This window comes from Temnothorax americanus, unplaced genomic scaffold, assembly GCF_048541705.1.
Source record: "Temnothorax americanus isolate GAGA-0224 unplaced genomic scaffold, ASM4854170v1 Scaffold9, whole genome shotgun sequence".
Classification (NCBI taxonomy): Eukaryota; Metazoa; Arthropoda; class Insecta; order Hymenoptera; family Formicidae; genus Temnothorax; species Temnothorax americanus.
In genome coordinates, this window is record NW_027509812.1 from 4,524,948 (window position 1) to 4,541,272 (window position 16,325).

The 16,325-nt window shown below is 35.6% G+C and overlaps 4 protein-coding genes and 1 long non-coding RNA gene across 7 annotated transcripts; 3 read left to right on the top strand and 2 right to left on the bottom strand.

Annotated features, from left to right (window-relative positions):
* The first annotated feature begins 310 nt into the window (after window positions 1-310).
* LOC143907772 (uncharacterized) lies at window positions 311-2,852 on the top strand. 2 transcript variants are annotated; one of them, XR_013259966.1, is made up of 3 exons: window positions 311-727; window positions 810-1,044; window positions 1,778-2,849. XR_013259966.1 is itself a non-coding variant. In XM_077424734.1 (3 exons), the coding sequence occupies exons 1-3, from the start codon at window positions 1,000-1,002 to the stop codon at window positions 2,144-2,146; spliced, it is 345 nt and encodes a 114-aa protein (XP_077280860.1). In that variant the 5' UTR covers window positions 311-999; the 3' UTR covers window positions 2,147-2,852. The 2 variants fall into 2 exon arrangements, 1 of the variants encoding a protein (XP_077280860.1); XM_077424734.1 differs by having other exon boundaries at window positions 311-1,044; window positions 1,778-1,946; window positions 2,016-2,852.
* An 825-nt stretch (window positions 2,853-3,677) lies between these two features.
* Window positions 3,678-5,903, bottom strand: Betaggt-ii (geranylgeranyl transferase type-2 subunit beta). Of its 2 annotated transcripts, none has more exons than XM_077424733.1 (6): window positions 5,760-5,903; window positions 5,241-5,345; window positions 4,743-5,099; window positions 4,397-4,541; window positions 4,110-4,285; window positions 3,678-3,965 (listed from the first exon to the last, which is right to left on the bottom strand). In XM_077424733.1, exons 2-6 carry the CDS (start codon window positions 5,292-5,294, stop codon window positions 3,753-3,755), a joined length of 945 nt encoding a protein of 314 aa, XP_077280859.1. In that variant the 5' UTR covers window positions 5,295-5,345; window positions 5,760-5,903; the 3' UTR covers window positions 3,678-3,752. The 2 variants fall into 2 exon arrangements, with proteins under 2 accessions (XP_077280859.1, XP_077280857.1); XM_077424731.1 differs by having other exon boundaries at window positions 5,591-5,898.
* A 4-nt stretch (window positions 5,904-5,907) lies between these two features.
* Window positions 5,908-12,554, top strand: Hph (HIF prolyl hydroxylase). The gene is made up of 5 exons (XM_077424727.1): window positions 5,908-6,459; window positions 6,807-7,504; window positions 9,886-10,005; window positions 10,426-10,636; window positions 10,952-12,554. Exons 1-5 carry the CDS (start codon window positions 6,012-6,014, stop codon window positions 10,978-10,980), a joined length of 1,506 nt encoding a protein of 501 aa, XP_077280853.1. The 5' UTR covers window positions 5,908-6,011; the 3' UTR covers window positions 10,981-12,554.
* Window positions 10,027-14,901, bottom strand: Dnapol-epsilon58 (DNA polymerase epsilon subunit 2). Its single transcript, XM_077424726.1, has 5 exons — window positions 14,761-14,901; window positions 14,619-14,662; window positions 13,851-14,388; window positions 12,631-13,314; window positions 10,027-12,554 (listed from the first exon to the last, which is right to left on the bottom strand). Exons 1-5 carry the CDS (start codon window positions 14,791-14,793, stop codon window positions 12,279-12,281), a joined length of 1,575 nt encoding a protein of 524 aa, XP_077280852.1. The 5' UTR covers window positions 14,794-14,901; the 3' UTR covers window positions 10,027-12,278.
* Window positions 14,902-15,030: 129 nt separating this feature from the next.
* Window positions 15,031-15,888, top strand: LOC143907773 (uncharacterized). The gene is made up of 2 exons (XR_013259967.1): window positions 15,031-15,296; window positions 15,576-15,888. It is a non-coding gene; the product is annotated as an uncharacterized LOC143907773 (long non-coding RNA).
* Window positions 15,889-16,325: the final 437 nt, after the last annotated feature.

Consider the following 16,325-nt stretch of genomic DNA (forward strand, 5'->3'; position numbering starts at 1 on the left):
GACCTCCAGTGATACCGGAATATTCGATTCTCGGGCGCCGGTGATGAGCTCTATCGCACGACACAGTCGCACGCCGTCATGTAAGAGAAACAGGAATTTTCTCAGAATAAATTGGTTCAGCTGCATGACGAACTTTTGGCTCGGGTCAGTTTTATTGTAGCTGGCCGGGCATTTTCACGCAGACTCGCTATATATGTCCTAAGAAAGGACATCGCAAGCTCAGGTAAGTGAAGTTATATTAAGAATTGAGTGTCCCTCGGATACAATAGTGACAGCAAAATATTATACGCTACAACACTGTACAGATCGAATGGGTTTTCCAAACTTTAAAACACAGTTTTATTCCTTGTTAGATAGTGAAATCATTAAAATCGAAATCACATTATCATAATTGGTTAGGACACCCGCACAAATTGTTGGGGGTTCCAGGTTCGAATTCTGGCTGAGGTGATATTTTTTGCAATAATTTCTTTCTAATAATTTGATTTTGAATTTAATGATTTTACTATCTAACGAGAAATAAAACTGTGTTTTAAAGTTCGAAAAACCCATTCGGCGCGCAGTTACTGAGTTGGAAGATTTATACATCATGGCCAGTTGAGTCGATTAATAATTTTGTTACAGTAAGATAGAAACTTTGAAATTATGTAAAAATATAATACAATTGTTTGCCAACATTTTTTTGTTGCAGATTTCCGATTTCTATAAATCTCCCGGCAAAGACAAGGTAAATTGTTTGATAAATATTGATTTTTGCTATTGTTTTGTATATGTTATTATAAGATGATGTAATTTGAGCGCATTTTTAGGTAGAAATATATCCTGGAACGAACTTTTATTTTTATGAGGGCATCAAAGTGAATATTATGGATAAATCCAAAGTTTTGGACCAACAAACATCAGAGCTTGTCAATCACTGGCCTCTCCTCGTGCGGCATGCACTGATCGAGGTATATGGAAAGAATTTAGCCTTATTTTGTGCAAAAGGCAGCAAAAAGGATGGACGCCCGGGTATCGATGCCCAGTTTTATACAGCTCTTTACTGTGAGTATCTTTTGTGCACATACATGTTACAAAAAATGCTTATTTTCAACGATAAAAGTAGGGTTTAGAGGGGGACAAATAATGGTAAAATCAATTTTTTAAGATCACATGAAATTTATTGCCATTTCTTTTAAATAAAATCGTATGATTTTTCTTACATGATATACTTTCTCCAATTATTCTGCATATAAAAGTGTTAAGAAAAAATTACTACAAAATTAACCCTAATCCTTCCAACATAATTGTTGTAAAAAATATTTAAATAAATAAGATTTCCAAATTTTCTTTACATTAATTTTTAGTCGAAGGTATAAAGATATAATAATTTTTGGGGAATTTTTCAAAGCTAGTATTAACATACTGAAAAACGCGTGGGACTCGAAAGTGCATGGTTGGAGAAATTAAGTGCCGCAAAAAACGTTGGAGGGATTAGGGTTAATATCTACTTTACGAGGTATTTCATACTTTATTCTGGCATATTTTAACAATAAATATAAATATAAAAAAATATAAAATATCTCGTAAACTATTGATTTTTTGATAACTTTATTTAAATACTTTTATATGCAGAATAACTGGAGAAATTATATTATGTAAGAAAAATTATATGATTCCATTAAAAAAAAATGGCGACAACTTTATGTGACTTTGAAAAATGGATTTTTTTCAAAAATTGATTTTACCATTTTTGTCTCTCTATATCCTACAACTTTTTTATGGAACATTTTTTTAGAAAATACTCTGGCACAATAAAGATCTTAAGGCCGCGGTGGAATCTGCAGTCGCGATGAACGACCTGGCGGTCATCGTGGATCTTCTGGGTATTTTTACATTAAAACCAGCGATGTGGAACTTGGACCTGTGCAATTTCTTATTGGGTTTCATCAGCGATCTCTTTCAGAGTAAATATGAGATGTATATAACTGTAGCTTGCGCGGCATTGAGAATTATTCTTCGTAATTTCGCCCCAGTGATAAAGGTAATGATTGCTAGCGTGTTTACTTTCATTACTCGCAACAAAAAACTCGATCTGCGAGACGTGTCACGATGGAAGTTTGTATCAACAGTACGTTCAGAACGGATTTTTATCCAATCCGAATAATATATCGTTTAAAATTACTTTACTATTAATTCAGACATAAAACATATGTATTAAATTTTTTTTGTAATTCTTTCTGATGTATATGTAATTACCTTTTATATAACTTAGACCCCTTATAATTAGTGTCCCTTACAATTGCGTTATATATTTACAATTTAAACATATAGCTTGAAAAACAAGAAATTAATTTTTAAGTATTATAAAAATATAAAATATTAGTGCTATACTTTCAAAGAATATTAATTTTACTTATATTAATATAGTTATATTAATGATATTTTCTCTCGTTCAAATACATTATTGAATGTATCTTATATTTATTTATACGCCTCATTAATTTATATTTCCCTTTTTTGTCATATATTTGCGATGTATGGAACCTATTCTCGGAGGTCACCGAGAACCCTTCTTAGACCCTAACATTTTGATATTAATTTCCCAGGTAGCAAGGTGACGTTTAAAGACGTCGTCATTTGACATTACTCTGCTATCTGGGTATCCTCACCTCGAGGCTGCGATATAGATATAAAAGGCTCGAATAATCGCGTACTAATAATGATTCATTGTTGTTGAAATTTAGTATTCGAGAAGTACTTATAGCCTGCGTTCGTTTATTCTTTATAATACACGTAACGTGTATTATAGATTTTATTTTCCCAATAGCTTCCAATGTGAATAAACGAACGCATAAGTACTTTTCGAATACTGAATTTCAACAACAATGAATCATTATTATTAGTACGCGCTTATTCGAGCCTTTTATATCTATATCGCAGCCACGAGGTGAGGATACCCAGGTAGCAGAGTGATGTCAAATGACGACGTCTTTAAACGTCATCTTGCTACCTGGGAAATTAATATCTACAAAATGTTAGGGTATAAGAAGGGTTCTCGGTGACCTTCGAGAATAGGTTCTACAGAGGGTACACGGAGGCTTCCGGGAATAGAGTGTACGGAGGCTCTATCGAGGTTTTAGCAAAAACGTGCTGAGAGTCTAAGGAGGGTATTTCGAGGTTTTATCCAGCCATGCGACGTCGAATCTGCGAATTGTAGGGAGGGTGAACGGAGAGTCGCCAGACTTCGCGTAACCTCCGTAGACGTTAAATGGGTAAAAACTGCCATTTGAGAAGTGACCGGAGGCTCGGCGACATAGACAAATGCTTTGTTACGTGACCCTCCGTTCATTCCGTTCAAGGAGAGTGTGCGATCGCGATCTCGGGCGTTACGGAGGGTCTATTTTTTGACTCGGGAATTACCGACGGAAAATGTAACAAAATTTATTCTCAGAGCAACTTATATTTCTTCTCATTTGACTCAGCGCACGTTTGTTTACGAATAGAAACGTAAAAAATATTAAAAATATTTTATAACTGAAAAATATCGCGTAAAATATTAAATTTTTAATGAACCTGACGATGAAAAAGACCGGGATGGCCTCTCTCAGGCTTCTCTCCGCTAGTACTCTCCGAGATAATTATGATTTCGCCATTACGGTTAGAATATTTGGGATTGTCGAATGAAAATTCACATCTACTTTGTGGAAAATCTACAATCATATATTTAACAAAGAATTAATGTACATTTATAAAGCGTATCAGATATATAATCACGCGTCGAGTCGCGATGGTTTAAGACCTAACCGATCGATTATGTACTCTGGCATGCAATAAGTAGGATTTATTGGTTTTAACGAGAAATTCTTGTCTAACAACGACAACGCGGTGAGGCCGAACAAAGTATGAAAGGGGTCAACCATATCACCGGGCCGATCACTGAAACCGCCAGTTTCGACATCTTGACAAATTAAAATGTAATCAACCTGGAAAATGGAAAAAAAAAGAAATTACATATTAGTAGCAATATTTGTAATTATTTGATTCGGTCGGTCAAGGATGTAGGACACGCGGTGAAATAAACTGATCGAAGAAACGGAAATGATGGATGTCTTTCAACGATGACTTACCAAGCCTTTTTTGTCTATCCAATGAAGACGACCTAAAATTGTTAACGCCGATAGCACCCACCAAGAGTAACATACATCTGGTAACTTTTCAGGCCTGCCATTTAAACCGCCAGAAGGTAGTTGTCTCTCGCACAACCACCATCCTAAGCGATCGGCGTCTATCAGATGCAGATGTCCTGAAAAATATTTTGACGAGCGACAGTAGATACTCTATACGTATCTTCTCTATATTTTGTATATTTCGTAGAGCAGTCGTGTTACGTTCCGTAACTTTTCTATATAAGTACCTGTGATCGAAAGCAATCCAACGCAACAATAAATTAAACCCGCGTGACTCTCAGATCCTGGCTTCGAGCCGAATCCTCCGTCAAAATTCATACATTTCAATACGAATTGTACCGCTTTCTCGACATCTATCGCGTCTAAACGGTTCTGAAATATGTCGGTACGATGTGAGAACTTTACTTTTTCCAAAATGTGTTTTATCGTTTTACGGACAAATATTATCTTCCAAGATATCCATCTGATCTCAAGAATTGATTAAAAAAAAAAAAAAAATTAAACGTTATTTTTTAAAACACTTTGATCTCATTCTACAATAGACCGTACATTTATACTCTCAGTGATATTTACCAAGAGCGACAGAGTAGCAACGGCACAGAAAGAAAATCGGACGTCGACCTCGCCCCATTGATCGCCCACAAAACTTCCATCTGCCTGTTGTCTCTCTTTGACGTAACTCACGACTTTATCGACGTTTATTACATCCAACGCGTCGTACATACACAAAATTTGAACCGCGCTAAGCGTATAAAGTAAATGTGGATCGTGTCGTACACTGGCACCGATACCACCGCCGTCACTTTGACATTGTCCAATAAATTCCAACACTTCTTCTTTATCGGTTTGTTCCAACTTGCCCATTAGATCTAGAGCGGTAAGGCCCCAGTATATGCCGGACATCCTCATATGCTCTGTCTGAGAATGGTTCTAAAAAATATGAATGTGCCAATCTTAGAGAAATGTCGCGGAATATTAAAGGTGTATGTATCAAAATATATTTTTGCGTCACGATCGTTTTCCGTACGAAAAAATTAAGATAACGCAAAAGAAGTTGAGAAATATTCTTACGTATTCATCTTTGTTGGTCCCGTACGAAATGAGATAGTTTGCATGTTTCTCCATTAATAACTTTGGAATGTTGTTCGGTAATTCAACGTCGTGCCTCAACGTTGTCTGAAAAGATGTAAAAAAAAAAAAAAAACCATGACGCGTGCCATTCTTCCCTCATCCGACAGGCCACTTCGATACGTGGTATATTGTCTTTACAGATGTAACGATCGCGCAGAGAAGGTGAAAAGGGAAAAGAGATCTTGCTTGCGCGAGATCTCGATTAGAAAAAAATAAATGGTCCGTTTTCGAAATAAAAACATTTGTGTACGCTAACTTTTTCATGGCATATCAAATAGGTTAGAACTTACCATTTTGCAATCGTTACAATCGCGTAACACGATTGTTATAAATTATCCAAATATAGTTTATTTCTAGATATTCGTCTTCGAATCTATATTCGCATTCGAAATTTAATTGCCAAATTCAAAGTCAAATGATGAAAAACGTGCATATTTTATCGAGCAAAGAAGAACGCACCAGAGTTCAGGAATGCCTTTGCACACACGCTAAAGTCACTGGTCACTAGACATTTACTCCGATTCCGATTCAAAGCGAGGCGAGTGGACTAGTGGACTGCGCAGTGCGCGCAGGCGCAGGGGGGTGTGCACGGCGCGCACTGCGCCGACTGCGCGGTGCGCGAGCGCTTGAAGACTTTCCTCCACTCCACTTTCTTCGTCGTAGAAATGTCGTCAGCAATTGCCGCAGCGGCGTTCGAGTAAACGTAGAAACATGTCCGGACCCGGACCCGGACCGATAGTCGGTCGTGGTCGTGCGCGGACAATCGGCGACGGGGTACAAACGGGTGCGGAGCTGACCTGCGCGGTTTGCGACAAGACTGACGAGCTGTCGAGGTGCTCGCGTTGCAAAGTCGTCTTCTACTGCACCAAGGAGCACCAGAGACGCGACTGGAAACGCCACCGGGAATTTTGCGCGACTCACCCCGTGGCCGTCGCGTCCACGGAGGAGCCGTTCTCCGCCACCTCTGCCGCCGTCACCGCCGTCGTCCTCGCGAACGAGCGTTCCGTCCCGTCCAAGCGGCATCCCCCTGCCCCCGTCGGCGATCGTCGAGCCTCGACTGTTCCGAGCGCGCTGGCTCCTAACCTAAACGGGACCTCGGTCTCGGATGCACCGTGGGACTCGAACGTCACCTCGGACGAGAAGCATTTGGCTGTGGCAGGTATGTGCGCTCGCGACTTTTCATTTTCGCGCGGGACGCGGGACGCGGGACGCCCGTCGCCCGTCGCCTGTCGCCGCCGTCGTCGTCAAGCGCGGATTTTTAGCAAGAGGATTTCGGTAGTGACGACGAGAGAGTCCCGTTGCGCCGCGATAATCCGATACACGTCCCGATATAAAATATTGTAAATATACTCGCGAACGCCACCGCGTGTGCGTCCCAACGTTCTGTCCTCGCGGAGGACACTTCCAAACTTTATAATTATCTTTTATCGCACGTATATATAATTATCTGCGTTATAGCTTAATGAAAAACTGACAGTTTCTCGTACACTTGGTCTCCGATTGCAGATTCCATTGCGCGAGGAGAAAACGGATCGAGTCAACAAAAACGGAAAGAGAATCGGAATCTTAAGAAGAAGTCAAATAGCGGGAAGGCAAAGAGCGCGCGAAATAACAAGGTCGATGGCTGGACGTCGCCTATAACGTACGAAGGTAGTTCGGAAGACACCATACTAGGAGCTCGAGCCGAGCTCTTGAATCCCATTTTAGAGAGTTCGAGAATTTTCGACGGTTTGAGCAACGCGGATCTCGGCTCTCCCGCTCAACGTCGCAACGGCATGAAGAACTTGACGGAGATACGGGATCGGGAAGAAGAACTTCTGCCTCCTTTTCTACACAAGAATAAAAGCAATCTCGAACAACTTCTAGACAAAATTTGCCCATACGTGATCAGGGATATGGACAAGTACGGCGTATGCGTGGTGGACAAGTTTTTAGGCAAGGAGAGAGGTCTCAAAGTGTTGAACGAAGTGTTAAATATGTATAGTGCCGGATTATTTCAAGACGGACAGTTGGTTTCCAATAAGGGTAGCGCGAATGACTTAAAGACGATACGCGGCGATCAGATAATATGGCTAGACGGAAAAGAAGAGCAGTGCGAAAATATTGGCACGTTGATATCGCAGGTCGATGCGATCATCATGAAAGCCAATAAAATGCATAATAACGGGAAAATAGGAAACTATACCATCACTGGGAGAACGAAAGTGAGTATCCACTTGTTTGTATGTAATCTTAAAAGAAATAAAAGATGAGATATAGATTATTTTAGCTTAAGTTAAGTAATTTAATTCCTTGAAATTACGCAGATTATACTTATAGTTGGCGCGCAGTTTTAACGCGTAGCGCGCAAAGATTTCAACTTTTAAAAGTTATAACTGATAACGCGACTGTGCGCGGTCTACTCTCTTGTGTGAAACAAAAGTAAACGGCAGCGTCCTGCACATGGTGAAAAGTTTACAAAATTTATATATCTTTCTCTTTATTTTCGTATTCGTGTTTGTGTACTCGATTATCGTTTACGTGGAGCAGAAAATGTTAATGCGATGCGCACTAAGCACGTGGGATTTTCGATCGCGCGAATGACGCGCCGAGGTGAGCGCGATAGAGACAAGGTCAGGACTCCAAAAATGTTGAGATCTGCGAGGGAGTATTATACGCCGAAAGGGGGAGAGTGGGAGAGCGCCAAGTGCGGTCAGTCACGTACGCCGCGCGCGACTCCCACCCTCTTTCTCTTCTCTTATGCCGATTGCCGCCTGTGCCGAGTGCCGACGTGACGCGATACAGCAAATTTGCTTTGCGCTACGCTACCCAAACTCCCGTCCAGCTGCTCAATCGTCCTAACGTCAACCGCGTACTGGCGTCTAGCGGTTTCGACGAAGAAGGAAATATTTGGCCAGAAATTAATTTCTTATTTCAATTTTTGCCGGCGTATTATTAATATGAGAAGGATCGTATAATAGTCAAGTTTTTTCGGATATTTAAATATAATAACAAATTATATATTTAAATACATGATAGAATATTGATTTTTTTAATATGCATAGTAAATAATTGAAGATAAAAATATGTATTTGAAGACGCAAAGATAAAATACACAAAGAGAGATTTTTTTATTACAATATAGTTTACATTTTTGGTTCATACGTATGTTATCTTTATGAAAGATTAAAAAGTCCTGGAACGAAAATTGAGGTGCGAAGCGAAAGAAAGAAATGTAAACTTTTATTAAAAGAATAATTCGAAACAATTATGTAATATAAAGTTGATATACATACTCAGGATATATCCTGTTATCTTATGAAAGTATCATGTTTCTACGGGCGGTATTCATTGTAATGGTTGAATGTAAATGCTATTGAATCTTAAAAATATTGCACATTTCTTGTTTTGTCAATAGGTTCGGGATATTTCTCGTATTGTTTTCGCGAATGTATTTTGCAGTTCATTAAACTGGTACCTGTTTGATAATTATTATTTGATTCGTGATCGCTGTCATTGTCCTTTCGTACGATTTATCAGTGTCTATTTTTAGTTAGATATCCGATTACTCGTAATAACGCAAGGACACGTATATCGTCCGTATCGCGTATGCATGTTAACGCGTTCAATTCACTAAATATCTTATTTTATATGCCGTCATTTTTGAAGCTGTATTATAATTTACGCTATTATACACATTTGAGATGAGTCAATCCATCTGTGAATGCGCATGGATATTTTCGAGTCAGAAATAATCTTATCCGAATAACAAAACAATCGTAACAAATAAAGGAAACTCGTTTACGTTCTTTTTACTAAATAAATTACAATGATAACTGGTAACGTAACGCATGGAGCTTTGAAGAAAAATGTCTATATTTTTAATTATGCATTATTCGTGTGAGAGATAGTATGATAACAATTTGCAAGGATATTTCGATCAATGGTCTTTGAAAGTCAAGGCGCTTGAACATCTACTCAATTTTAACAGAAATATAATATTGTACATTCCTTTAATTTAGAAATTATTGAATAAAGCATTGCGCGTGCGTATTACAATACGTTTAGGGTGTTCCTCGTCCTAAGGACACTCTCGAAATTGGCTAAAAAATCCGCACAGAAGGATGTGCTTAGAAAAGCATATCCTTGTATTTTTTCTTCAAACTTTTCACTGAAAGAACTGACGTAAGAATATTTGCAACATTATCGTCGGCTTATTAGCAATAAGCAAACTTTGTTATCGGAAAACGTGAGAATGCGCACGTAAGGCAATACGCTTTCGATGTGAATTGACTCAATCAATTATTGCGTCGTAAGTAATATATAGTGACATATCGTTCGATAATCTACCGAGATAAAAAGAAATGTGAAATATTTTGTCCGTTAATGATCACTGCATTCCTACTTATTGCATATATGACTCGTACACATATATAGCTTCTTCTCATGTTGCGTAAAATCGACTCGAGATATGAGATATTTAAATGAGATATTCAAATAATGGAGTATTTTCGATTTTCACAGAATCAGTCATCACAATTTATAATAATTTGCCGAGTATACATTTCTTTCTTTTAATAAAACAACTTTTTTTTCTGTGTTCCAGGCGATGGTAGCTTGTTATCCCGGTCACGGTTCACATTATGTGAAACATGTGGATAATCCTAACCGAGACGGACGGTGCATCACAGCAATTTATTATCTTAATCGGGATTGGGACGTCAAGGTGAAATTTTATATATATGTATTAATATATTTTTAATTATATTTATTACATTACGATACACGTATGCGAGATTGTACTTAAAGAAAGTGTGTATCTACGTATCATTGTAAGTAACTTTTGAGTTCTTATAAATAGCGTATCAAGCATCTGGTTGAATGCTAAAACTATAGGAATTTAAAATAGTATAGTGGTCCGTGTCTATATAGTCTGTTCTGATTACAAATATGTGATTTTCTTTTTGATATTATAACCCATCGTGCTTGCAGAGTGACGAGAAAATCAAAAATATTAATAACATCTTGTAGATACGTTATTTTCAAGACCAAAGGATAATGTAAAGCCTAATAAAATAGTTGTGTGTATAACATAATATAACGACAAAATTCGTAAATATAATTGCGTATTTTCTATTGTACACAGGAGAATGGCGGACTTTTGAGGATATTTCCTGAAGGCTGGCGCGATCAAGTAGCGAACATAGAACCTTTGTTCGATAGGATATTATTTTTCTGGTCGGACAGGCGAAATCCACACGAGGTGCAACCAGCGTTCAAGACGAGATACGCCATTACGCTTTGGTACTTCGACGCCGAAGAGAGGAATCAGGCTTGCCGAAGATATCAAAGGGAAAGTGCGTAAACGATTGCATTGAGAATGTTATTTATATTTTTTTTACTCTTTTCCCAATACAGTTAACAATTTTCACATAAAATATCAATGATGATTATAATGAAGCTAACTTGCGATATCACGTTATGTTTTACAACGTTAAGTAGAAATTGAATAAAACGTTTTTTTTTTTTATCTGCATTATGTATTACTCATCCGTATTAATAAGAAATTAGAATTATAATTTTAATCGACAGCACGAGGATCCTTTGTACCTCATATATTTTATGAACACTATCTACAAATATGATATAACTTGGCTATAAATTTCTTTCAGGAGAACTGCATACGAAGAATAGTTCGTGAGACACAGAGCGTGAAGAAGTCGACGACTACGCCGTCCGATTGGACTGAAGTTATACTTGTACATAAAATATTATGTATTATTATGTATTATGATAATTTTTGCAGGAGGAATTGAATAACATACGAAGAAAATTATCGAAGACTATGCGTGTTTGCAAGGAAGTGCAATAGACGTAAGAACGTACTTTTTTTTTTTACAGATGGCACTGTAATATATGTGATGAATTAATGTGTGTAGTTGTTGCAATTTACGCATATATATATATATATATATATATATATATATATTATTTCGAATTTCTGAGATTTTACGTGTTCGCACTATAATTCATGTAACCTAATATTTAAAATATCAAATTTGCTTCCTATATGTTTTGAAGAAAACTTATATTTGTATCGATCATTAACTTCCGTTATGTAAAGTATTAACAATATTTAGAGCACGTTGCATTTGAAATATATTTTAAGCGAAATCATAGAATATAATGTACAAAAAATTTCTTCCAGGAATTTATTATTGCGATTAATACACCTTGATTTCAAGTAAATTTGTTTCCACAATCTATCTGTATGCATTATTTTTTCAGTAATGTCAAAGCAATTGGTTGTTAACGACTCTTTACGCTTATATAAAGATCATGTTTGGTTTATCACGGCCAGTAATTGACTTATGCTTCCAGAGCGATAAATTGAAATAATTAAATTGGGCCCCAGTCTGTACCCGTATAATGTTGTGTATATTGCAAAACGGTAGAAACACTGTGTTTAATATTCTATGTACCTATTTATATGGATCGATAGGAAAGAAAATAAGCATGCGCGTACCATCTGTGTCCTATTCAGGTCTGATACACCATCCTAGTAGTCATCCCAATATAAGGAAATACAAGAGAAACAAACAGTTTGGAAAAGGTATTATGTTCGTGATATTACAAATATATTCCATCCTACAAATTGAAATTTTCACCAAGTTACGTCTAAATATTTCCTACCGTATCGTTGTAGACATGGAGGATTAAATGTAAGAAATAATCCTTTTCGCGATTAAATTATTTTTGTCCTTTGGGCTTAATTTGTTTCACGTTTATATAGCGTCGAAAAACTTATAATTTAAGTGCTCCATTATCGGTCGGTTTTTAAAATATTGTAAAAATAAACTAGATTTTGTTATTAAAGCGAAATAAATATACAAAATTATAAAAGAGTTAGTTATGTATTAATACCTATAGTGTAGCTCTATACATTGTCTGTGTGCAAAGAAGATTACCATGATTTTTTCATATAACCATTTTCCTAACTCAAGCAACATTGACGTCGCTTGGCAACTGACAATCTTGAATCTGGTTGATAGCAGGCACATAAGTTTGAAACGAAAAGTTGTTTTTTGAGAACATTCCGGGATTTATCACATAACAATCGGAATAATTGGTCGCGTAGGTTTCAAAATTGTCAGCAATCACAATGAGATCTGGCGTTGGAAATATTTGTAAAGCATGGTCATATTTCCAATATACTGGAACGACTTGAAGAGGCACGGGAGTCAGGTGTGATTGGCTGATGATGGCTTTGGCAAACTGAAATTTTTTATTAATATTGACGTTATTACATGTTGCAACTTTGATAGCGTTCATCAATACAATGACTACTTACACGTTTGAAAAAGTGTTCTTCTTTTGGGAAACGAAGCGCATTTCTACACATCTTTGTTAACATATCTTCTCTTAATATTACGATTTCCTTTGTACAGTACTGTATTCTACATGGATTCGTGGTAAAAATAGCGTTTGGTATCATTTTTGTGACTTCTTCGATAATGCATTTGGGCAAAGGAGGCTTCGGTAAAATTTTAGGAGAGCCTAAATCATGTGGGCCAGGTACAAAAACAAATTTGGAAGATTCCTTTAAATTTGTATATTGTATTATTATGTCAACCAAATTTTTAAAACCCGTTATCAAGGCTTGCGCACTAGTTATATTTGTAGGGAAACTTAAAAAATGACCACACAATACAAAAGCTATGGGAGGATAATCCATGTAGCCATTCAGTATCGTCTTAAATTTTTGTAAGACATGTGGAACATCCAACCATAATTCTGCTATGAACACTATCATTCCATCCTGGTTGCTCTCCTCGTGGACTTGTAACTTTTCTGACATTTTTAAAGATATATTATGTGGTCCACCAAATGTATTTGTATCGCCAAAATCTGATCGCAAGCTTTCCGATGATTCTATCGGCGGAAGGTTGATACTTTCCACGTGTAATACATCATCCTTGTAAACACCATTAGCTATTATTATACAACCTTCCATGATGAAAGTATCTTGAAAATCGTATAAATAAAATAAGGAAAATAACATATTATAAAGATATTATTGTTATTGCTGTATTTTAAAGATCTTATATCTTATTAGCACATATATATTTTTATATACTTATATCTTATATTAAAGAATTACTAAAAAAAAAAAAATCAGCCGAATTTCAACGAACAAAAATATGTGATATGAAGACACAGAGATCTGGAAATCTATTTCTTTTCTAATTTTTCAAAATACTATCAAAGTATGATTAATTTTTGAAGAAACATCATAATTTCTCATTACAAAGTAAATCATATTTTATCAATTTATTTTTCTTACCATTACATTTGAGTTATCAATTAAGAATATATCTTCAAAAGTAGCGTTGGGAAATACATCACTGTGTACTTGTGAAATATTTTTGAAATACGATAGTGTTTTGAAACAAGTTGGGAAATGTTTTCGCACTGTTCATATATATGAAACATTTCCATACATTTTGGAATAAATATATTTTAAAGTAAAATTAAATATTTAAAAATCCAGTATTACATCATAAAGGATATTGTATTGCTGAGATCTATTTTGACAGTTCCACTTGTATCTTCCAAATAATATTGATCTTCCATTAATTGCGTTATCAGACCCATTACGCATACATTCCCTATTCTCAACTCGCTCAACAGATATTCAATAGGTATTAAATTTGTCTTATCCGTTTGTTGTTTCTCAAATTTAGAAGACAGAAATTGCTTATGCCTCAGAGTTTTGTACCACGCCATTTCGAAACGATGTCGAAAAACTAACGATTTGTATTGCGTTTCAGGGTACAAATTTTCATTGTCAATAATAAATTTCTTTTTAGAAATATCATACTTTATCTTCGGTATATTATATCCATTTATAACATTGAACACTGTTTCCGTATCTTTCAATTTATATGGCTCTAAGCATTCTTCTATAGCAATTTTTATATGTTCAGCTTTAATGTGTGGATCATCCAAGTTTTGAGCCAGGATCAGTTCTATGATACGACTGAGCCAAGATTCACGTTCATCTTGCGATATTTTTAATAGTCGCTTGGCAAGAGATACTCTAAGTTCCCTAGAAAAAATGTAAACAATTACAGATACACGTGATTACACGCATAAAAATAATGTCACAGAGTATTTGCTAAACAAGTTGAAAATTACATTAATATATATGAAAATATAAATATACATTATATATAGAAATAAAATTATAAAATATAAAAAATGTCAATCTATCACCGATTCGTTTAGAGCTCAATATTTTGTCGCAAAATTCCTAAACGTAATAAACAGACTACTTACTTTGACAATACCAAGCCGTATAATGAAAAATTTGTTTGAATCATCTGTAAACAATTACTATCAGCCATCGTTTACGTACAACGCTAAACAATTACGAGTAAAAAAAGTATACACGACGGTGCTGAGAAATTTAAGCAATTACGTTAAGCGGACAAAAATTTTCTGCATTCTGCATGAATCATCGAAAAAAGAAATCATTTAATGTTATATCTCTAGACATCGCTACGAATTCATCGCGCACAGAGGTTAGGCCGGTTAGGCCTTTGGCCTTTTTCTTTTCTCCTTATTTTCCCGCCAATCCCACCTTCGAATCTTAAAGTCCGCATCATACCGCACGTACTACGCATTGCGCATGCCGGATTGTGGAGATTGGAGTTTGACCAATCACAGATGTCTGTAATCTCAGTGTGCTTTATTCCGATTGGTTGAATTCTTATTTCTAGCGAATCGTGCGATATGGACTTGATGGTTATGGAAACGTCAAACGTCTGATATCCGATCCGATCGATGATAATTGATCGAATAGCGAGGTATACAAATGTAACGAATAATTGTTGAAATGTTCAAAGGATTTTATTGGAATTAAAATTCCAAGAATTACTTGAAAGTGTAATCTGATAGTTCCAGATTTAATTCGCGGATCTATCACTTGAATGTTTTCGCCAAACGGTGTAATAGGTTAGCAAATCATACGTATCGTAAATTTATTGATACTAAGTACGTTGTACGTTTCATATCCATTCTTTTTTTTGTAATTTGTGACATATTTCTATATATTTGTTATTACAAATAATTTATAAATCGCTTTATCGTGAATGTGTTTGTGTTTTTAATAAACAAACAAGAAATTGTTTTTCTGACAAACGACGATACCGTTGGATAATACCGTTTTATCTTATCGAGATATCTTATATATATATATTTTTATATTAAGAGATTTTTTTTTATACGTTTCAGGTATATAATGTGCTATAGAGTAGAGGTGAAACACAAATATATATACTCGGTATATCACTAACGAGTGTTCGATCAACTTAGGATATATCTGTCTTAGAAAGGGACGAAAAATGCAGCCACCTAATACGAAAAAGTCACTTTTGGGAGGAAACGTTACCTACTGTGTCATATTACCGTTAATTATAGGACTTCACGTAGGTTGGTTTACCTTGCAACAACGTTATGTTCCAGTATCTGAAAGACACGACCATCCGCTAGTCAGATTATACAAGGAATTTACTACATGATAATGCAATGTACATGAGTTTTAATTTGTTTTCGTAAAAAAAGTGTTTATTTTTAGAAATTATACTCTAATTATATAGTAAAACAGTTGACGGTTATGTTTTAAAAAAAATTGGAATCTTCTATAGTTTTTCTTCCACGGTCCTCCAAAATTTTAAGAATAGCGAATACGACAGTTTTATAGTGCAAATGAATAGATTTAATATACATTTCAGTTCAATTTATATATATTGACTTAATTTAATATATTTATATTGTTAAAGATATTTTTTTTTGCATAAAAATGTTAGTTTTTTTTCTATAAAAATATGATTTGAAAACATATAATTGCTACTATTTATCTTATTTAGTAGTAATTAATATATTTACTGATTTCATTTTATTAGAAAGTAAGAGAGTAACGCTGTTACTCTCTATTGCAAAGTAATCTCAGAGTTCACAATAATTTATTATGCTTAAAAGTTG

Coding starts and splice junctions, on each gene's coding strand:
- LOC143907772 (XM_077424734.1), top strand. CDS start 1,000: ATGGACGCCCGGGTATCGATGCCCAGTTTTATACAGCTCTTTACT. Junction 1,045..1,777: donor GTTTTATACAGCTCTTTACT/GTGAGTATCTTT, acceptor ACATTTTTTTAG/AAAATACTCTGGCACAATAA. Junction 1,947..2,015: donor CATCAGCGATCTCTTTCAGA/GTAAATATGAGA, acceptor ATTTCGCCCCAG/TGATAAAGGTAATGATTGCT.
- Betaggt-ii (XM_077424731.1), bottom strand. Junction 4,542..4,742: donor TTGCTACTCTGTCGCTCTTG/GTAAATATCACT, acceptor GACATATTTCAG/AACCGTTTAGACGCGATAGA. Junction 3,966..4,109: donor GGATAGACAAAAAAGGCTTG/GTAAGTCATCGT, acceptor TCCATTTTCCAG/GTTGATTACATTTTAATTTG.
- Hph (XM_077424727.1), top strand. CDS start 6,012: ATGTCCGGACCCGGACCCGGACCGATAGTCGGTCGTGGTCGTGCGCGG. Junction 10,006..10,425: donor ATCGGGATTGGGACGTCAAG/GTGAAATTTTAT, acceptor TATTGTACACAG/GAGAATGGCGGACTTTTGAG. Junction 10,637..10,951: donor CCGAAGATATCAAAGGGAAA/GTGCGTAAACGA, acceptor AATTTCTTTCAG/GAGAACTGCATACGAAGAAT.
- Dnapol-epsilon58 (XM_077424726.1), bottom strand. CDS start 14,793: ATGCAGAATGCAGAAAATTTTTGTCCGCTTAAC. Junction 14,663..14,760: donor AAAATTTTTGTCCGCTTAAC/GTAATTGCTTAA, acceptor AATTGTTTACAG/ATGATTCAAACAAATTTTTC. Junction 13,315..13,850: donor AAATAGATCTCAGCAATACA/ATATCCTTTATG, acceptor TTTTATTTATAC/GATTTTCAAGATACTTTCAT.